Source organism: Siniperca chuatsi, linkage group LG3 (genome assembly GCF_020085105.1).
Source record: "Siniperca chuatsi isolate FFG_IHB_CAS linkage group LG3, ASM2008510v1, whole genome shotgun sequence".
NCBI classification, from domain to species: domain Eukaryota; kingdom Metazoa; phylum Chordata; class Actinopteri; order Centrarchiformes; family Sinipercidae; genus Siniperca; species Siniperca chuatsi.
This window is the reverse complement of record NC_058044.1, coordinates 28,139,270-28,162,663: the sequence shown is the minus strand read 5'-3', so window position 1 is coordinate 28,162,663 and position 23,394 is coordinate 28,139,270. Positions and strand designations below refer to the sequence as shown.

The 23,394-nt window shown below is 40.5% G+C and overlaps 1 protein-coding gene across 1 annotated transcript in view; it reads left to right on the top strand.

The window, feature by feature from the left end:
- Window positions 1-23,394, top strand: part of LOC122873640 (FERM and PDZ domain-containing protein 1) — a 40,637-nt gene that overhangs the window by 3,758 nt on the left and 13,485 nt on the right. Inside the window, exons 2-7 of the mRNA XM_044190631.1 lie at window positions 4,169-4,282; window positions 11,265-11,387; window positions 11,750-11,913; window positions 19,637-19,739; window positions 19,873-19,918; window positions 21,463-21,567. Of these exons, the coding sequence (XP_044046566.1) occupies window positions 11,269-11,387; window positions 11,750-11,913; window positions 19,637-19,739; window positions 19,873-19,918; window positions 21,463-21,567 (537 nt within the window). The 5' untranslated portion in view covers window positions 4,169-4,282; window positions 11,265-11,268. The remainder of the gene's footprint in view (window positions 1-4,168; window positions 4,283-11,264; window positions 11,388-11,749; window positions 11,914-19,636; window positions 19,740-19,872; window positions 19,919-21,462; window positions 21,568-23,394) is intronic.

The following is a 23,394-nucleotide window of genomic DNA, read 5'->3' as shown; positions in this document are numbered from 1 at the left end:
TCCCACTGCCCACATGTCAGTGGAATAATTACCCTACTAAACAGTAAAGCCAGTGGCTGTGCATCTGTCTCATTGAGAAAAACGTAATGATATGTAAGACTAACTAATGGTTAACACTTGATCAGTATTAATAGATGGATTTCTCACTAACAGGATGGAACTAACTGGAGATTCATGAGCTAAAGCTGCTGCCATTAATCAGTTTACAAAAGCATTTGTGAAGTGAATAAATAGAAACAGGGTTTGCAACACTGGATACACATGAATAAATATGATAGCACCAGTGTTACCTCGTATCCTATTTTCATATTTGCCATAAACACCATTTACCTTATTGATGGAGTGGAGATCAAAGATAAATGTGTTCTCTGAATCAAAGCCAACCTTCTGCTCCCTGAGACGATACACTCATTATGAAGTACAATGAAAAATTAATCAACTAATGAGAGAAACGCAACATATCATCTAAACTTTCATTCTGTCTGGCACCGCATATAAAACCAAAATTCTTGAGAAATCTCTGTAAACTTTGTCCATAACTAAAAGAACTAATAACTGTAGATTACATGTACTGTAATTCACCTGTTAGCAAGAGATGCACAAATACATATGCATACTTACAGTATCAGCCACCCACAGCCTATGTCAAATAAATGATCAAATGCATTTACCTGAAAAGGTCATTAGGTTACAAGGTGTGTGTGCGCGCGTGTGTGTGAGCGCGCGCGCTTGTATGTCTGTCTGACTGTGACGTGAGCTGCTAAGTGGATTGTGTCCTGTATCTGCTGCCCTTTGAGGAGTGAACATGTAATATTTTTAGGTCAAGAGGAGAACAGAGGGGAGAAAGAAATGAATGAAATACATGTAACGTAACAGATTTGCCCATTCATGGACTCATACTGTATATTTATAAGTTTTGTAGAATGAATTCTCATTTATTTTATAAGAATATTCTGCCACAGTTTCAATACAACTTTAACATTTGCTTTCAAATCTTCTTTGTCTTTCCCAAGAGCATTTTTGGTTGTATTAGCCACTATGGGTTTAGAGATTTAAAGCAAGTAAAAATGAAATCTGAGAAAAACTAACAGGCCCAAAGAAAGCAAAGTCAGGTTAAGAAAAACAAAACAAAAAAACACTGACTACTGTTAGCTTTATTTTACTACTAGCTTTATTTTCAAGTGAGTATCTAGATAAGGAAGCCCACATTCCCTCATACTGAGCAGACATGGCACACCTTGTACAGAGACCCAAGCAGTGGAATGTGTCTCCTGACTGGTGCGTTTCAGCCAAACAGATACTATACTTTGTGGCTCTACTGGCATCTTCTTCTTAACAACAGCCGATAAGGCTTGTGGGTACTGTATTATTCCATAAATACCAAAAATGTTTTCTGGAAAGGCTACTTCAAACATCAACCATGACCTAACCTTCTGATATTATTAAATTGTCTAGGAAACTCCTGTGTTTATGTGTTATATATTGAGATTGTTGTCAAAGGTTGACTTTCAAGTGGGAGTTATCAGTGGGGGAAACGTCTTAACTCTCTAGACCAGGCTTGACCAGGGGAATCATATATCCTGAAGCAGTCACAAAAAGCTGAGTTGGTAAATGTAACAGGGTGTGGTCAGTGAACAGATGATACAGTAGGGTAATTGAAAACACCTGTGTGGGTGTGCAGGGCCTTTAATCAGCTATTAGAAAATCTTATTGTTTTTAACAGATCACTTTTAGCTGATTCTCACCCAAATTTTCTGTCTCCATGCATCCAGAAGTGGACAGCTCATAAAATGTTTCTGTAACAGAAATTTAATTTAGTGAACAGAGAAATTTTTAAGAAAGTGGTTTAGTGTTGATGTTAAGCTGTACTCATATTACTGTGGAAAAACAGCTTTTGCATGCGCCTCCTCTGTTACTGTGAATGTAGTGTATGCACTGCACCAAAAGTTCCAACTTTGCAACTTTGACCCAAGCTGCCCTGACCTTTGTGAGTGCATCCATTGGCTGATGGCTACTGCTTGTGCTGCTAATAAAGATGGAGGCAAAATCAATAAGGAGGGTTTCTAAATGATAAAGTAACAAATCATAACCATATTGTGACCAAACTGAAAACATTTGGTGGGCAGATTTAGCTACCAGGTTGCAGAAATCATTTCTCCTGTTAGTCAGAACAGATAATAAAACGTTATCAACTAACGTAGTGGTATTTGTAAATTGCTATTCTCCAATACCTTAGACGCATAGATTCCTCCACTCCCCCCAACATGAGTAATATACTATAATATGAGTACAGCTGTACACCGCAAATGATTTTCACCTGGATTTTTTTTATTATGGATTTTTTTTAATCTAATCTCAATTATTACTTTATATATAAAGTAAACAGATACATTCCCACAATTTTTAAATAATGGGTTCTAGCTAAATTGGATTTCCACATCAGCCAACATAATTTTAATACAATGACAATGTCTGCCAGAATGTTTAGAGTACTTGAAAGTCAGTTACTGACAATACCTAAATTAGCTTCTTGCATAAATCCCACCACCTGCTCTAAGTGGGTTAAAACACTGAGGATTGATGCCAAATAATATTTGACACCAAGGTGTAACATATATGTTCTTTAATGTTCTTTAGGTTTCCCTCCCCATCATAAACTCACCTTCTTGCTTCATTTTTGTATCCCTCACATTTCCCTTTCTCATCTTTCCTCTCTGCTGCCTCATGTGTTTTCTCTCTCTCTTTCTCTCTCTCTCTCTCTTTCTCTCTCTCTCTTTCCCCCTGATTCTCTGTCTTTCTCTGTGCGTCGGTATGCCTGTTAGTTGTTCCTGGTAGAGTGAAGCAGCTGCATTATCTAGATACATTATTGATGCATGCAGCACTTTGACTAACGCGCACACATATACAAACTCCAACCACTCACTCACATAATAAAAACATACATGCACTCATAAAATCAAGCACATTGTCTCACATAGACACACACATACACAGTCGCAAAGAGCATGTGCCTGAATTTGTTTTTGAATGTGAATGGCTACAAGAGAGAAAAAGAGAAGGGCAGCACACGTGCATGCTGTTTCTTTATGGTTGAGAGAATACAGCTGATTCTGCCCAACTCTGTTTTTAGCAAAAGATGAAGCAGTCATTCTATTTGAAATGCACTGGACTAAAGTTAAGCAAACACTGCATTGGCAACCACATGCTGATCTAGGTTAGTGTTGTGTGCTTGCTTAACACCCTGTAGTACTTTGGGAGGAGTTGAAGACACGGGGGAGCTGGAAGAAAACAACCAGTCTTAAAAAAATAAGTAAAGAGTAATCAAAAAAGAGATATTCAGAAAAGTGAGGAAAGACAACAGAGAAGAGTCAGAGGAGGGAATTATGAAAAAGAAAAGTACTGAGGGGTGACAATTTGAGTGGTGGGGAAGGCAGAAGAGGCACAGAAGAGTTCCCAGCATCTCTTTTCCCATGGCTTTGTAAGGGCCTCATTAAATATGCATGGTGTTTGGAGCAGAGCAGGGGCAAGTGGGACTCCACAAACAGCACAAGCAGCCCAGTCAGGCCCATCCTGCTGCGATGGAGCCCTGCTGTCTTTTTCGCCTCATCTGTCTCTTCGTCTTCCTCCTCTCCTCCCTCGACTCACTACACTGTCGTCCCCTTTTTCCTATTTCCTCTTTTTCGACCTTTCTCGTGTGTGTCTATCTGTCAACCTCTCGAATGACAAACTGCGCCACTTTTCACTGCTTGGCCTGTCTGTTCTTGTCTTTTCCCTCTACTCATTTTCTTTCTTCTTCCTCTGTTCATCCTCTTCCTCTTCTGTGCCTCCTCCTCTCATCCCTGCTCCTTTCCATCTCCTCGCTTCCTCACACTCTCTTTTCTCTCCCTCCTTGTGATGATTACCGAGTTGTTTGATTAGCACATGTGAATGAAGAGGGAAGCTACCCTCCATTGTTCACTCCCCTCTCCATAGCTTTCCATTCCTTTTAGATTAAATTATGTGTGTCTATCTATCTGTCTGTCTGTCTGTCTGTGTACTTGTCCATCCATCAATCTGTCTATTTTTCGCTATGCCAAATGATTCAGACTACAACAATCTCAAGTACCCCACAGCGTACCTTAACTCTTTATAACTCTCTTAACTCTTCTGACATTATGTTTGCCCTCAGGAGATGAAGACATGTCACGCTGGTCCTCTTCAGCAGTACGATGGACGGAGAGAAAGCAGAGCGGGACTGTAACTGGGGCCTTCATGAAGCCCTGATACACAGGGCAGAGAGCAGGTGTGTGTGTGTGTCAGTCTTTCTGAGTCGGTAAATACAAATGTGAAACAGATTTTGTTTGTATGTGTACACAAAAAGAAAGATGACCTGATTAGAAGATTGAGAGTGTGGGATAAGGAGAGGGTGAGACAGTGAGAATGAGGTGAGTAGTGAGCCAGAGATAGACAATGTCTGTGTTATAGTTTTAGCCAGTCTGTTACCCTAAACAGACCTGTAAGGTTGCAGTGAAGCTCAGTCTAATCTGGCTCAGCGGGAGTGACGCACAAACTCCCTGTCACAGCCTGCAAACACACTCTGTAATCCCATTTGCCTGCTCTCTGTGTTAGTGTGTGTGTGTGAATTCAGAGCATTATGTAGAAGTTGTGTATCATGTTGTAAGTAATGCATGTTCCAAACAATTCTCAACCATGCCTCCTACAAAATATGTGAACATACTACTACTTTGCTTTGGCAGATACAGTTGGGGGAAACATACTTACAGCTTGGAGTATGTTCACTGGCAACATTTTTTCACTTCAGGCAGTATGATGTACATATACTGTAGAGAAGTCATAGGGAGCATGTCTGGGTGGATGGATGGTTGTATAAAACACAAGACAAGACTTTGACACCGGAGACCAGGATTTGTGACATGCTTCCCATGTGTTATGTCTCGTCCCATTCAAACAGTAATGCATCCTATTTCATGCTTCAAGTCAGTGTTGGCCTTTTCAATATTTTACCATATCTCAGTTGTGATCAAGTGCCAAAACATAACCATAAAAATGTGTCAGTTGTCACAAGTGGATATTGTAGGAAAACAAATGAAATATGTTGACAGCAAACATTTTGCAGATACAGTACCTTCAATAGCAATGTTTCGTCATTGATAAAATAATTTTTATCAATGACGTTATTTGAGTAGCATTACTTATGTATGTTTTGAATTCAGCTGGTTAGTTTGTTTCATAGAAAAAGTAGGTATTTAAAATCTTTTGAGCATTTTCAGTATGCGTGAAATGCAAAGACACACACACAGAGGAATATGGATAGATGGATAACAGATGACAAAGTGAATGAATTAATGTACAAGAGAGAGCTTAAGTGTGGTCAGTGGGGGATAATCTATAAGTGCTGCTGCAGCCCCATCAGTCAGCGTGTAAGTGTGTGTATATTTCTCTGCAGCAGTCATTACCCTGCCCATCCCCAGCCTCGGCATTAAAGGAAACATCTATCCTAAAAACACCACATTGCTGGGAGATGACATTAGGGTTTCCTGCAGCGTATTATAATGGAGGCATGCCACCTCACCTGAAACAAAAGACCACTCCTGCTAATGTCAGAAGAAATTATTACACTCTTATGAAATATAACATTATGGGAAACAATTCTCACAACAAAGGCCACATACAGTATGTAATGAGTAAGGCAACTGTTCAGATCATTATCTAGTAACCACATTCATCAGGAGACTACAGTAGATGTGTTGCAGTCTGTCTGATTTAGCTCATCTGGTAACAAAGATTGATCTCATTGTAAATTAAATTTATGGTGGACTAAAAATAAAATAAAATGTCATCCCCAGCTGGACACACGTTTTATCCAATCCGGTCTGAATCAAGTTGAAGTTAGTTAACTCATAGTACACTCATGTTTTCAATAGGTCTGTGTTAATTGCATGAATGACTCTCTTGCATGAATGACTGCCTCGGACTTCTCGTGTCTGTATGGAAGAGCTCACCACCTCTGCTCACCATTTCCTGGGGAAACCCTTTACATGACATCATGTTGCGATAATTCCAGTGCAGCCACAATTGAATTTGATAGGAGAAAAAAAAAATCATCTACAGTAGACATCAGGTAAATTCACAATTTTGCACCTCACCTCAGGTTTTGCTCCTCACCTGCACCTGTTTGGTATTTTGGTAACTTATTATGTACCAAAGCAGGGGCAATGTAGGTGTTATTGGTATTCTAACAGCACAGAAAAGGAAGATTTTTTTTCATTAACTTTTATTTAACCAGGGAAATGAATGAGCAGCATGCCAAAGTAACAGATGTATAGGAGACACCTCATTGCCCAGTTGGATAATCCAGTATTTAGGGAAATAAAGTTGTTGTCTCTACATAAGATAAAGAAAATAATATCAGTTTCATCTCTAACAAGCCTATAAATACTGGAAGCAGAGAGTAGCAGCTAACAATGTGTTCACATTGTATCTCATTTAATTTATTTTAAGAGATGAAAAATATCAAACTGAAAAAGATACCTGTACATGTATTGAACTTTTAGAGCTGATTCAGTAGACTTGAAGTTATTTCTTACACCTGTCCCCACAGTGGGGTTGCCAGAGTGGCGTTGTGTTGTAACTCTGCCAGTAACAACAGCCAGGTCATTAGCTAGTGCAAGAACCTGGCAGCACATCCTGTAGCTGCCAAGCTTTCTAGAAGTGTTGAGTCAATGATTAAATGTCAAGATGTACCTCAACTTGTTTAACTACTTCTTAAACCAGTGCTTTCAAACCTGGAGTCAGGACCCCTTGCAAGATTTTCCTGTAAATTACTAGATATTCAACGTATTTCTGAATAATTTTAGGCTTTTAAAAAACTATTCAAACCAAGCATAGAAGAAGTTCTGGTTGAACTGGTTAGTAGTAGTAGACACTGATTCATGTCAAAAAGGTTGGGAACCACTGTATTAAACCACAAGGACATTTTTTTCTACACATGTTTGATAATTATGGCACAGAATAATAAAGAATATCATAGTTTTGTTGTGCAACAAAGTGCAATACACATCAGCAGCTCTTTAATCTTTTTTTTACTTTTACTTTTACTCTTGACTGAGATAAACATGTGTGTCTGTACTGGACACACAGCGATGAAATTGATATAGATTTACTTGTCCAGCTCGAGGCGAAAGGACAAACAAGTGTATTTCCCAAAATGCCAGGCTCTTCCTTTAAAGTCCACGGGAGCAGTTTGTCAATTTTATCATCTTCAGTATCAAACTAACGCACAGTATAACTGTGCAGTAGTTGAATGATGGAAGTGTTGCTCAGAAGCATTAGTTTGGAGCTAAGGGTGCTTTCAGACCTAAACTGTGTTGTGTTGAACTCCGGTGCGTTTTCCCATTTTATCTGGTTTGTTTAGGTTAGTTCACAAACTATCCCCTCCCTCCCACTATTACTGTATTTGTTTTTTGTATAGTTTCTAACTGTCTGTCATTATTCATCATACATGAGGTCCAGTTGCTGTTGCAGACTAATGACTAATAATGCTCAAAACCACCTTTTTCTTTGTTTGCTCTTTGTGACCACCAGAGAAGATAAATAGATGCATAAGGGTGCAGTAATTACTGCAGTAACTAGAACTAAAGGGCGACAGTGTATCATTTGTTCTTTGGTCTGAACTTCAGGTATGAAATCAACTTAAGTGTCAGTCCCAGGATTCTTCCAGTTACAAGCCTTCGTTTCCAAATCTTATCTCATGACTCATCAATCTTTTATCCAAAATGGATAAGAATGACTACATGAGTAGAAAATGTTTAAAATTCCATCTGTCCATAATGAGAAACCAAAAGTAATTGCAAGAGTCAGCAATGGAGGCACCAAGAATATTCAGTAAGTGCAAGTGTAAGGTTGAGAAATGTGATGTGTCTTGTGTTTGATGTGAGAGGGAAGTACAGTATAATATTCCCAGCAGCCTCTAATGTTACGGCATTTTAAAAAATCTGCAGACATTTCCTGTCTTCATATCTTATCTTGAACGCTGTGGTTGCAAAACAGGAATTGCTTTGCGGATTGGATCACTGGACCACTGGGCTTGTACTTCATCATTATAGTCAATCAAAACCACTTAGGAAGGAAAACATGGGATTAGAGGGGATTAGGTGTGTATGAAGGCTTTGTTCCAGTGTTTGACATTTGAAATGCACATATATTTGGTTGTAATCCATGATTATCCACTTTTAGAATGAAGTAACTCCTCTGGAAATCCACTACTTCAGAGCTTCAGGGTCTTTACATTTATTTATATGTACAGTATGTATGTATCCATTTCACTCGAGATCACCATGCTGGTGAGCTAGTTGGATTATTCTGACCCTAACAAACCAAAGTACACTTTTGCATTGTGTCTCTGTAACCTGAGAAGTGAGATGCTGTGAACGAGGCAAACAGGAAGTGATAGGATGAAAAGAAAGAGAGAGAGCGAGAGAAGCAGGAGAGGGGTATTCACAGACAGATGGATGGATAATGTGCTTATGACTCAAGATCCCCTGGGAGACATTGCTGTCTGGATCTGTCACTCACCACTTTCATCACTAAGCGCTCCTCCTCTCTCACCTTCTATCACACTCTGTTTTCTATCCTCCTTTCATTCAGTTTTCTGCTCTCGTCACATCACACTGTACGTGATCACGCACTGGACACCGTGCTTTTCTGTTCTTTCTTCAGATACCTAACCTCCCCTCTCCACTCCTCTCCCTCTCACCCCGCCCACTTGTTTTCTCTAATGGATGGTGCTAATGCCCATCATCAGCAACGTCCATCTGGGGGAGATTCCTTCTGCTCACCGAGGGACACAACAGGCCTGCTGAGATCATTCACTCATTCATTCCATCCAACAATGAATTCATTCAATTATTTGCCTATCATCCATCCGTCCATTCACTCATTCATTCTTTTTGGACTCATGCATCCACCTTTTTGACCACTGATTAACTCATTCATCTGTTTACTTCTTCATTCACTGCTTATATTCTTTTCAATCTGTCATTCAGAGTGAGGCGATTCTACATGAACGCTCATGAGTACTTGAGTATCTATTTCCCAGTCGCAGTCTAGTGGATTCATCCTTTGATGATGTGAAGGGGGTATTAGGTAACGGCTAATGACCCAGTCTTTGTCTGACTGCCTCAGTCATCAGACTGGGAGGAAGGTTTTGTGTGTGTGTGTGTGTGTGTGTGTGTGTGTGTGTGTGTGTGTGTGTGTGTGTGTGTGTGTATGTGTAGTGAGTGAGAGGAAGGATTCAAGAGCATATGTTTGTATTCGTCGCTAATGTTTGGGCCCTTTGACGAATTTACTTAAAGAGCAAAACCATAAAAGCTGATCAACAGTAAACTACTTACTATACTCATTAAAGAGCAAACATTGTTTTGTGTGAGTGATCCTTACCATGAAAAGACATGAAAGACACATTTACTTGTACAAGTATATTTGGTGTGTAAAAGCTTGTTCATGTTCATTTTTACTTTAGTTATGGAATGGATCTAATGAAGCCCAAATGAGACTTTCCACATGCACGTGGTTACGAGGGTCCAAAATGCCATATGATGTAAATTTTATCATCTGCAAATTTTTGCAAGGCTCTTCACGAACAGTCCAGTACGCACTGACAAACGTGAACACATCCGTGTAGACACCCAGTGTAGTATAAATACAATTAGAGATGTTAAGTCTATTAATAAATCGACAAAAATCGATCGACAAAAAATGTATCTACTGTTAATCTACTAAACTATTTTGATAATTAATCATTTCAGTATTTTTTTAGCAAAAAGGCCAAACATTTGTTGTTTTCAAATTCTCAAATGTAAGAATTTGATGTTTTTCTTTGCCATATATGATAGTAAATTGAACATCTCTGGGTTTTGGACAGTTGACCTTACAAAACAAGCATTTGAATATGTCACCTTGGGCTCTGAAAAATTATGATGAATGTTTTTTTACAAATTACCAACATTTTATAGACAAAAAGATCAATCGATAATGGTAATAATCATTAGTTGCAACCCTAAACTCAACTGTGTCCATGTCCATTTTCGAGTATATCTAGCCCTTCAAGGACAATAGTAATGTCTGTAGGCCTTTTATGAGTGCGAGTGTGTGTGTGTGTGTGTGTGTGTGTGTGTGTGTGTGTGTGTGTAAGCTGATATGGCATTACCTAAAATATTGCAAGGTTCCACAAAGACCCATTAACTCACAACTACAGGTCCTTGTATTAGCCTGACTAAACCCCACAGACACCAGAGACAACCTATGTCCATTACTTGCAGCTCACTAACCACCACAGCCTGTCAACAATCATTTATGATGACCACCTGCCTCACAGCAAACACGAGGAGACACCATCATCATTGATAATTACAAATTAATGATATTGATGTCTACTGTGGGTTGAACACAACATGCAAGCAATTGGCTCATAACTCGGGCTAAGAGCCCATTAGGCTGCATGAGGTCACAAGTGACATCATTGTTGGCCTCAGCCCATATCTAACACCCAGTAGTCCCACTGCGAAGCCTAATATGTGCGTGTGTGTGTGTCTGCTATGTCTCTGAAGCATTGCATTTTGCTAGTTATTTTCACTCCTGCGATTTGCATCTTGTATTCTGATTGCAAAGATCAGATGGAGTTGGATTTTATAGTCTTGTGGAAACACTGATTAACACAAATTTCACTTCCTCTCATTCATTTCTCTTTTTTATAATGGACAGAACACTTGAGCTCGGGAAATCTGGTTTTTTTAAGTGTTTAAGCACCTGAGCTCTGCTGCTTCCTGTTTGATTTGCTTATATTTCCTGGTTGGATTAGTGATAAGGGTCAGTCTATATGACCTTAAGTCGATAAACTGGACATTGGATCATTAACATCACTGCAATACTTGAGATAATTGTGCAATATTCTCTGTTTAATACTGCTGTGCAATATACTCTGTTTTCAGTTTAATTTATTGATATTTATTAATACTTCTATTACTGCTGTGCAATATCCACCGTCTCATAATAATTATTAATTATTACTTATATTATTACATTGTATTATTATACCGTACATACTTATCATCAACTGGTAATCAACTTTGTATTTTACACTTTTACAAGTATTTCTGATTCTGATTAATGCACAAAATGTTTCATTACATTGACACTTTGTAATGTGGAGCCATTTAACCAATTATACTGTATGTATGACTCATTTGACATTTGCCCCCTGGTAGGTAAATGGAGGTGCAGGACAGGAGCCGCTCCCCGTCCCGTAGGACCAGCCGGGTGGAGCAGGTGGTGGGACGATGGCTGAGACGGTCCAGAGACTTAGGCAGCAGGTCTCACTCTCTGAGCAGGTAAAACTCTGTGTTTGTCAATTGGTTAAATTCTCCCATTTCATCCGACCTGTATGTCCATTGACTGAGGGAGGGGCCTATGTGAAAATATGGAGATCATATATAGGAAGTCCACATTAGTGACCCACCAAGCCAACTACATTAGCTTTTTCCATCGAAGAACAAATCATTTATGCTATACATTGCTTCTGTCTATTGCATATATTCTTTCTGTCCTTATTTTTCTAATATACTCAAATATGAAGTTGTTCACTCCAGAACTGATCAAACTGTGTTAATGCAAATACATAATACGTAAAGTAAGATGTCATTCTGAATTAATTTTTCTTGTTTTTTATTTATGTCTGCCTGCTCCTCTCCAGAGACCGGGTTGCAGTGGATGGGAAGACAGCAGAGTCCAGTGGCTCTGATCAGAGGAATTACCCCTTCCGCTTCATTGTTCAGATCCAACGGGACCCGAGCCTCAACTCTCATGGCCTCACTCTGTCCTCCCAGTCACCCATCCTAGTGCAGGAGATCACCCCAGGTATGACAAGATTTATGAAATGTAAACATAGAAGAGGGAAAAAGCAAAGCAACATTACAAATAATATCTGCAATCTTAAACTAGCACAGACAATATATTAATTAGTTATTGATAGTCAAGCCCCTCCTTCACCCAGCTTTAAGCTGATCAGTGAACTTTGAATCAAGGTGGCCTGATACTATGTGCAAGCCTTGTTGTGTTTATACATGCTTCTTCTATACACAGATATGTAACCCTTGTTGGGATTTACAATGGTTAAAGGGGCACCAAATTGTGTAGGTGCAATCACCTAAATCTGAAAATTATCAAAGATAATCATAAATAATAACTTAAATAAATAAAGTCCTTGGGGCACCACCCTTAAAGAAGGGAAAAGGATAGCTAATTGACAGAACAAAGGGTGTGTGTGTGTGTGTGTGTGTGTGTGTGTGTGTGTGTGTGTGTGTGAGATCCAGAATGGCTGCTTGGATCCAAAATGGCCGCCACTGCATGGCGTTAAACAAAAGAAATCTAATTCAAAGTGGCGGCTAAGCCATATGACATTAAACAAAAGGAACGAACTTAAAATGGCGGCTGAGCCATGTTTGTTAAAGAGTGTGGATACGTTAAAAGTCAAATTGGAGTGTATGTGTGTGATCGGTGTAGGATAATAGTGCCCAGTTTAAAGAGAGTTAGTTTGCATGCAAAGACTCTGTCTGTGTGAAGCATAACATTAACTAACATCAACTTAGCATGTGGTTACCAAATCCTAACAGGGGGAAGCACATCACAACAATAAAACGCAATGAACCAAATCAATACATTCCACAGTCCTGTGCTTAGCCTACACTGTTAAGTTATGTAATGTAATATCAGTTACGTTACCAGTCCATGGAGGGAAATGGTAAATGGACTGTACGTGTATAGCGCCTTTCTAGTCTTCCAACGACTCAACTTCACATTACATATCACATTCACCCACTAATGGCATGTTAACTGCATCAGTTCAAAGAAATTCACACACACTCACACTGAAGGCACAGCACGAGTAATTTGGGGTTCGGTGTCTTGCCCAAGGACACTTTGACATGTGGGCTGGGGGAAGCCCAACCTTCCGATTGGTGGACAACCCTTCTCTACCACTAAGCCACAGCTGCCCCACAGTAACGAAGTTTGCTTTGAAGTAGGCTGTTAGCCGGCAATCCGTCTCTTGTAGATGGGCAAAGTTGGGAAGAATTGTGGTTCCGGGAAAAGTCCTTGCTGTGCAGTATTCCGACTGTGCAGATCGGAGGAAGCTGTTGTTCCCCTTACAGTTAGCTCGGCGCTAACTTCCTTAGTTGTTTGTTAAAATTATCTGGCAGACTTTGTGTAGTAGCTGTTCACGCTAACTAAACTTGTTGCAGAGATCTTAGGCAGGCTTTGGCAGAGCTGTTTTAGATCAGAGAGAGAGTTCAGTTCTGCTGTGTGTCTGCTCCAAGCAGGACACACTGGAGGACAGCTTTTGCTGTCCGGCTGCAGTGAAGAGGCCAAGAGGAGACAGCGAGCTTGCTTACTCTCAGTTGTGAGCTAACCAGAAATCTTAAGACAAAGGCAGGCGCTTGTGTAATACTAATACTTTGTCCTTTCGTCAGTGGTTCTGCGCCGAGCAGACCACGCAAAGGTTCAGCGAACCATCATGTCAGGCTTAAAGCGAGGAGAAAGAGAAAGAACAATGGCCACTGACCCTTTTATTGAGCTGGTGACATCATGGGTCACAGGTCAGACTGACCAATGATAGCTGGAAGCTGGGTCCATGGGGGGAGTCCAGAGATGTGAAGTCTGGAGGATAGTGGGAAACTGAGTTCTATGGCTTTCTTTTGTTTACAGAACAAAAGAACATGCAGTCTTACAATAAAAAGTTCAGTTAAAGTTCCACAAATAAACAAATTCATCTGTGGAGTGCCAGTGGTCCCAACACCCTCTTGTGCAGTGCTTCTCACCCCGGACAACTTATGAGTAGAAAAAATACAGTACTAGTCAGTATCAGGGAGTTTAATTTCATAGCTGACACTGCATGTTTGGGTGAGCCCAGCTATGTCTGGTTGGTACCTCTCATCTCCCCCAATACAATCTCAGGCTCCTTCCCCTATGGAGATCACATTCTACGTGCCAGTTTCTATTGCCAAGGTCTGCATTGTTTTGGTCAGCTTTGTCAGTGTCTCTTGTCCAACGTGCACAGCTGCTACTGTTCACTTTGTAGGTGGTGAGTCCCTATGGCAGCGGCCCTGGAATGACCTGTCCCACCCATGGGAGGGTTAGGGCCATACTAACAGATATGCAGGACATACTTGAGAGTATTGCAGGTATACTACTGTAACAAGAGCTGTTAAGCATTGTTGCATACATATTATATAATTTGATAATTCAATCAAATCTAATGAATTGAATCAGATCTATCATTTGCTTGTAGAGACTGAAAATTAAGTATTTGTTTTCTACTCTCATTCAACTCGGTGTCTATTTAACCTACCTAAATTTAATTATTAATTATTATTAATTAATTATTCATTTTGGTATTGAAATGTAAGCTTCTGTAAAGAGCTTTACTGTACAACATTTGCATGCAGTGAGGCTGACAGGACCACCCTCCTACCAATTATAGCATACCATAATTGGTAGGAGGGTGTTAAAATCAAATATGTTCGGTTCTTTCAGGAACAGAGCATTTTTGTCCCATTCTCTCATTTGTCTTTCCTCAGCAAATGTATTAGTGGAGCTGTGCCAGACCACTGCAGGCCTTTGGCCAGTGTACAAGACAAACTGTAAAAAGTGGAAACTCCAAGGGAGGCTGATACTGTATGCTCATACTGTATGCGCACAAAATCACGTTAACAAAGGAAGTGTACTGTGGTGCTGATGTTGTGTGTGTGTGAGGAGAGGCGACTTTTTTGCCCTTAATTGAGGTTCTCAGGCAGCACATCTTCCCAGGCTCCCAAGCAAGAACCACTTCCAATCAAATGCCTAATGTACTTTCTGTTATGCAATAGATGGGTGAGATTAGAGGTTAGGTGGGATATGCATACACCTGGCAGTGTGCCTGGGTTGAACTTCCTGAGGAGGTGCAGGAAGTTCAGCTCTGCTGGACCTTTTTGATGATTGTGTTGATGTTGGACACCCACTTTGGGTCTTGGGAGATTGTGGATCCCAGAAACCTGAAGGCTTCCACAGCAGACACTGTCCTGTTGAGTATGGTGATGGAGGGTAGTGTTGGGGGACCCCTCCTGAAGTCCACTGTCATCTCTACAGTTTTGAGTGTGTTCAGCTCCAGGTTGTTTGGCCGCACTAGTGGGCCAGCTGTTCATCCTCCCACCTGTATGCAGACTCTGTTGTGTTGTCTGCAAACTTAGGAGTTTAACAGGTCGGCCTCGTGAGGTGCAGTCATTGGTGTAGAGGGAGAAGAGCAGTGGAGGCGCCAGTGCTGATTGTTCAAGTGCTGGATGTGATTTTCCCCAGCCTCACCTGCTAGTGCTGGGGGGCACAGGCTTTTAGCACCCTGCAGGAACCGATGGAGTTAGCCCCGGGGTGCTAAAAGCCTGTGCCCCCCAGCTATGTGGAGTCCTTCAACATGTCTTCAACCTGAGCCAGAGTCAAAGTCAAAGGGTCCCTATTCTGTGGAAGACATCTTGCCTCGTTCCTGTGCCAAAGACGCCGTGTCCCAGTGGCTCCGAGGACTACAGACCGGTGGCACTGACCTCCCACATAATGAAGACCCTGGAGAGACTGGTGCCGGAACAGCTGCGGCCCATGGTCAGACCCCTCCTGGCCCCCCTTCAGTTCGCCTACCAGCCCCGGCTGGGAGTTGAGGATGCCATCATCTTCCTGCTGAACCGCATCCACACCCACCTGGACAAGCCAGCAAGGTGAGGCCACGGTGAGGATCATGTTTTTTGACTTCTCCAGTTCTTTCAACACCATCTGGCCAGCCCTGCTGGGTGAGAAGCTGGCAGCGATGCAGGTGGATTCCCCCCTCGTGTCCTGGATTGTTGACTACCTGACTGGCAGACCACAGCTTATGCGTCTGTAGCACTGTGTGTCGGACAGCGTGGTCAGCAAGACTGGGGCCCCTCAGGGGACTGTCCTCTCTCCCTTCCTCTTCACCATCTACACCACAGACTTCAGCTACCACACAGAGTCCTGCCACCTTCAGAAATTTTCTGATGACTCTGCTGTGGTGAGATGTATCAGCGGTGGTGATGAGTCTGAGTACAGGGCTGTGGTGGGTAACATTGTCTCATGGTGTGAGCAGAACCATTTGCAGCTCAATGTGACTAAGTCTAAGGAGCTGGTTGTAGACCTACGAAGGGCCAAGGCACCAGTGACCCTGGTTTCCATCCAGGGGGTCAGTGTGGACATTGTTGAGGACTACAAGTACCTGGGAGTACATATGGACAATAAACTGGACTGGGCTAAGAACACAAGCTCTTTACAGGAAGGGCCAGAGCCGCCTCTATTTTCTGAGCAGGCTCAGGTCCTTCAACATCTGCCGGACAATGCTGAGGATGTTTTATGAGTCTGTGGTGGCCAGTGCTATCCTGTATGCTGTTGCATGCTGGGGCAGCAGGCTGAGGATAGCGGACGCTAACAGACTCAACAAACTGATCTGTAAGGCCAGTGACATTGTGGGGGTGGAGCTGGACTCTCTGTCTGTGGTGTCAGAGAGGAGGATGCTGGCCAAACCACATGCCATCTTGGACAGTGTCTCCCACCCACTCCATGACGTGCTGGTCAAACAAAGGAGTACCTTCAATGGAAGACTCATCCCCCCAAAAAGCACCACAGAGCGCCACAGGAAGTCATTCCTGCCTGTGGCCATCAAACTCTTTTACTCGTCCCTCTAAGTGTTAGCCTATATGACCCTAAGTCATTAAACTGGACATTGATCATTACATCACTTCAGTACTTGAAATAATTGTGCAATATTCTGTGTTAATACTGCTGTGCAATATACTCTTTTCAGTTTAAAATTCCCTATTTATTGATATTTATTCATACTTCTATTACTGCTGTGCAATATCCACCATCTCATAATCATCTTAATAAGCTGCACTTAACTTGACAGTTCACGCACTATTACTTACTACTTGTAATATCAGATTGTATTATTATACCGTACATACTTATCAACAAACCGGTAAATCCACTTTGTACTTTACACTTATTTTAATTTTTACTTATATCCACTTTGTACTTAATTTATCTTACCTGTATTATAGTGTATTATATTCTAATTGCTTAGAACTTCTATCCCTGTGTGCACTGACTGATAGTGAGCTGCTGTAACAAAAGAGTTTCCCCTCAGGGATCAATAAAGTATTTCTGATTCTGATTCTGATATAGTATAGCTGGATGCTACATCCATGAATGTGCTACAGTTAATGACAATGACAGGGTTTCAATCATTGTATTTTATATACTATAAAACAGAAAGGAAATCTGAATTTAAAAATGTCTGTATAACTAACAGAAATCCAGTGCATGCAAAAAAAAATACTGTAACTGCTGCAAATACAAAAATACAGCTTCCCAATGTTATTATTGACATCAGACTAAACATTTAACAATTGCATTAACAAGTCATTAAATACATACTGTATATTATATTCTGCCTATATTTGTACTCTGAAGTGCAGTTTGCTGCTGAGCTGCAGAGCCACAAGGATCTGAATCCCCCTGAGGTCCGGGGGCAGATTACCTCGCTTTCTCCTGTCTGGCTCAAGTCTGCTCTGTCACCATCTGCTTCTGCCTGTCCCACACACACACACACACACACACACACACACACACACACACACACACACACACACACACTGTTGCTCATATCTCCAGTGGCCCCACTAAGCCTTGGCTTAATTTTTCCACTCTCTCTGTCTCTCTGGCACGTGCTGACACATCTTGACAGTGAAATATGAATCCTTTATTTAAAAGCATTTTCAGAGTTCTCGGTGTCACCTGCGACTGGCTGTGTTCATTTTTAATGTAACATTGAGTAATAACTTGTAGCACAATTAAATAACTCAGTATTGGGTTACCTGATGTTGTACAGAAAAAATTGCTCAGGATGCTGCTGATGATAGTAATATGAAAGGCGATGGTGGGGAGTGGTCTATGGAGGCAGTGGAAGAGGTGATGAATGTCTGTGTCTGAGAAACTATTGTCTTTCTTGACACAATATACATAGATTAAACACATTTTAAGGTACAACATTTGTATTTTTTTGCAAATAACTACATGAAATCATGTATGCTATCTACAGTATGGCCAGAACTACGATTTTTGCTATACTGGCCATTTCACATTGCCTCGAATTACAACTTGTCTTTCAGCATTTGTATGGTGGAAACTCAGGCCAAAGACACTGTTCATGCCTTTGTGATGTTGCACAAAAATAGAATTACACACCTTCTCCCAGGATATTCATTGTAAAGAAATAAATAAAATATGCATAATAAAATCAGATTTTTAAAGTAAGAAAATAAAGTATCTTGTAAAGTTTTGTATAAATAAAATATACAAACCCAGAGACCTAGAGTTAGAGCTATCAGTAGCTCTATAAAATAAAATCTTCCCAATATTCAGCATGTTGGCATGGAGTACTGGAAACATCCTTTGCCATGTCTCCATCTAATATTGTGAAACTCAGCTTCATTAATGCAATGCCATTCTCATTCCAATTTTTTTATTAAATCCGTTTACTTCAATGCCCCCGTCTGCACAGTAATTTCTGTAATAGCTTGACCAGAGAGCAGTTAAACGATAGGTTGACATTCAAGTCTGTCTTTAAAAAATAGTCAGCTGCCAATATGAAGATAGAAACAGCATTTTCTTGCTATAATCAGTCCTTCTGTTCATTAAAAGACCCCCTTCTTAATGCACTCCCAATGTAAGTGATCAGGGGACAAAATCAACAGTCCTCGTCGTGTGCAAAAGTATATTCCAAAGATTATCTGAAGTTAGTATGAGGCTTCAGCAGTCTGAGATCACTTATACTGGGCGTACGTTAAGAAGGGATCTTTTAAAGGATAGGTTCACATTTCTTCAAGTCTGTCTTCAAACAATAGTCAGGTGCTCAAATGAAGATTGATGGTTTTTCTTGCTGTAATCATTCCTCCTGTTTATACTGGCACTTAAATGTGCACAGTATGGGACAGCATTATCAACATATTTGGAGTAGTTGTTGAGCATAGGATGTACAAAAAATCATCTCCAATTGCCAACATCTACTGTAACTTTTGGTCACAACTCTGTTGAACTGTTGTTCATATGTTCTAACAGTGCAGACTGTACAAAGTTTTTTTTTACTCTTCATCTGAGAGAGAGAAGACCTTTCCCCTAACGTTATCAGTAGTGGTGACAGCAGCCATTTAGTGTTGGATGCTGACCCAGGGACAGTAAAGGAAAGGTGACGCTGATGTTAAACACTGGTATTAGAGTTGAGTAAGGTGGTAGAATGCTAAACGAGGCGAAGAGATATACAGTTGTTTGCTATACCCTAAATTGGATGTACATTTATTAGATTGCTGGTCTCCCTGCGGTGGTACGGTTAGGTTTGGAGAGCTGTGTGAAAAAATTATGCATCAGTGTGAGATGAAAGGAGATCACTAGAATACAAGCTACTGTCTGCTGTCATCAACCCCAGTTGCAGTATGAATGCAGGCCAATTGAACACCCTCAGGCATGACAACACAAGGACATTTTGTGTGTCCAGGTGGTCCTGCAGATGGTCGGCTCGTCCCTGGCGACCAGCTTGTGAAGATCAATAACATCGCTGTCGATGACCTGACCCCGGAGCAAGCTGCTGAAATAATCAGGTCTACACTGACAGCTGTATTCACAAACACACACGCATGCATGATGATTGTACATACACCACAAAATGCTGTTTAAAATTAAGCTATGCACATCACGTCCAACCTTACAAGCCACCCTTTACTTTTTTTTCAGGGAGTGTCAAGATCCGCTGACAATGACTGTCCTCAGAACGATGCTGGTGAGTCTGCTATATGTAACTAACCACACACACTCCAGAGAAACACACATTTACACACAAAGTTACGCTGATGGATATTTAATTGGATGATGACTCATCCAATTCCAGCAGCATTTTAGATGAACTTAGAGCATTTCTTTGTTTCCTCTTGTAAAAACAAACACATACACAGGCAGGTATGTGTACGCAGCTTACATACTAGTACTAGTACAGCGTCTCTATACACATGGGGATTTTAAAACACTGTTGTCAACAAACCCATTAATCAGCATGTCAGTGATGCTTGGGGTTGAGCGTCATCGGTAACGAGTGTCCTGTCACCAAGGTCCTACCAATGCATCAGTGTTAACAGTGACAACATGTTACACCCTCGGAAACTCCCCCCACGGACTCAGACAGACACACACTCTATCGTGATCACCTAATCTGTGTATGTGTGTGTGTGTGTGTGTGTGTAGGTTGTGGACCTCAATCTGTGAAGCTGATGTATGTGTTTGCACTAAGGTGAAGTAGATCAGTAAATAAATGGCTGCTCTTCAGTGATTCTGCCGATGGAAGCACCCTTACCATCTGATTCATAGCTCACAGCTCCTCCCAGAAATCATTATTGAGCTTTAAGGAATTATTAGCATTTCCCACAAAATATTCATTGTCATGCTTGTTGATGGTAACAAAACATCAAATGAGTTCTGAACCAAGGCATAAGGCCTAAGTGATTTATTATAATCAAAAGTCATATAAGAGCAGGAGGATTATTTGTCAGTTTCTTCTGGTGCTTCCGATCCACCAATTGTAACTGGTTTTGCAGTAATGAAGGCAAAAATGTGCTTATCTTTGTTGCTGAACACCTGTACTTAAGCTTAATAAAAATGTAAATCCCTTGATAGAACTGCAAAATGGCCATAATTGATTTGGATGGCTGTGTTGTATTGAAAATGAAGTTAGTATTACTATTACTACATTAATGCATTTTTACAAATGGATGCACCCATCTATATATCATAATCACTTCTCTCATTCTACTTCCTGTTGCCTACATTTCTGCAATATTAGATGCTATCCAGTGTGCACATCGTCCCTGGACTGTGCTTGTAATATTATAGAACTTTCCACAATTTCAACTTCTTTTAATTAAATAATCAAAGTTTATCCTCAATATATTGCATAAACTTGTGGTCCTTTTGGTTTGATATAATAGTTATTTTCGAATAGTCTAATAGCTTTAATGTCAGTAATGATATTGAAGCTGTCACAAAGATTTTAAATGCAAGTTTTAATCTACAACTGGTCATAGAAGTCAACCAAAGATAACTGGGTATATGTTATCAACCCATTAAATCATCAAATGTGTTTGGTTAAATGTCTGTATGCATGCTTGGATGAAATGCAAAACAAAAGCAACAGGCTGTTGTTAATCTTTTCATTTCCCTTATATGTACCACTTCACTGTATTTCACTGAAAATATACCTGCACCACATTCAGACCTGATTAAATTATAAAAAATACAATGACAACCTAATTTATTAATTTGTATTCCTCCCAGGGCCCTAAGTCATCATTCATCACACCAGAGAAGAGGGCCAAGCTCAGGTCCAACCCAGTGAAAGTTCACTTTGCTGAGGAGGTGGAAGTTAATGGACACTCTCAGGTGAGTGAGAGAACATGGGATGCAGTTAGTCCGCATCATTAATGCTAATAACTTACAAATCAGCTTTAAATCCCCCATCCTTCTCTTCAGTGTTAGCTCATTATTATCTGTTTGGCAGTGTTTCCTTGAGGCAGTTGATAGTCATCACATTCATGAACCTAATGTTGCTGTGGGCAGGTAACACCTTTAAAGTTTTATTAAAAAAAATGTATTGACTGATAGCAGATGAATTCCGCTCAATCACAACAAACTTTTGGAGTAATATTTTTGGGCACTGGGCTCCATCAGGTCATCCATCAATACACAGGTGTCATTAAGAGCCCATTTACATGCATATCTGGATACATCAGATCATGTGGATTTGCAATTGCACTTGTTATTAATAAGCATTCTCATTTTCTCATTTCTGCCCACATAGTGATCAGATCCCAAAATGCAAATAATGTGGGCGGAGCTAGCAGACAACAAAAATGGTGTGTCCTAGATCAAGGGAAGCAACAGTGCTGTATGGTCTCTACTTACTGAGGAAAGGGTCATCTGTACCTTTTTGCCGGTCTTGCTTGAGATAGCATGAAAAGGCAGAGCTCAGTGACCTTTCAACTTTTTCAACTTTCAAATTTTCTTCTTTATAATGCAGGCAAACTGTACAGATTAGTGTATACCTGACTAAAAATCTTGAATTAACATGTGTTTTTCCTTATCTACATACATGTAAATGGGGTCTAAAATGCATGGGATGTTGTCAGTTTTTGTCTGACATTTAACAGATGCTAATAAAAACTACTCACATCAATCCTGGACCCAACACATCTATTGTCAAAAGGATATTTTAGTAAATGTCTGTTTTTCTTACCAAGGCTAACTACTTCACTATCTAACTTGTACTTTTATTATCAGTTAAGGCAGCAGTTCCCAACCTTTTTGGCTTGTAACCCCTTAAAATGAAGCAGTGTCTATTTGCGAGGACGAAGTAAACCAAAGAAATCTTTTATTTAAATATATTTAGAGGTTTGATGGAGTGAAAAATATAAAATATTTCACAAGAAAAAAGAAAAAAATAGATTTAATTTGTGTAACAAAAATATATATTTTTTATCTCTTATTCCTTCAAATCTTGTGCTATTATTATAATGGGGACCGCTTGGGTTGGGACCCACTGAGTTAAAGGCTCCCTGTGGAGTTTTAGAGCTCTAGTAGCGCTATGGAGCTGTTTTCCTATGAGTGGGTCCCCGTTTTGTTTATCTCGTGCACGCCCACAAGGATGCAAATGCACGCCCACACAGGTGATTGATACACAGTCCTACCAGTGGTTTCACACTATTCCGCAGGTGGCGGTAACACGCCAAGATATGCTGCAGCAAAGGCAGAGCAGAAGAAGACTGAACACTAGTAAACATGGATGTAAACAATGCAGGATTTAAAATACTACGGATTTGGAAATGTTTGAGGAAGGAAATGAACTCGACACATTTGTTAGACCTCAAGGATACACGTTTTGGTTAGTAACACTGAATGTAAACATAGCTTTTGCTAAACCTCCAAAGGGCCCATTTAAGGTCTCCTATATTTTGATTAATCAGAATTTTTAATACAACAGACAATGCTTTAAAATTGGATTTACTAATGCCAGATGTACCTTTGCACAATGACAAGGAGTGATGATTTATTATTGGTCGGTATTATTCCATACTGTATGCAGTTTTTCTCTTATGCGCCTGGCTCTGGTTGGTCAGAGTTCCCATCCTGCCAGCGGATGTGAAATTAGCTGGATGAGGAAAACCACAGAGGCTGCAGTGTCCATTACTAATCACAGAGAAAACATGGATC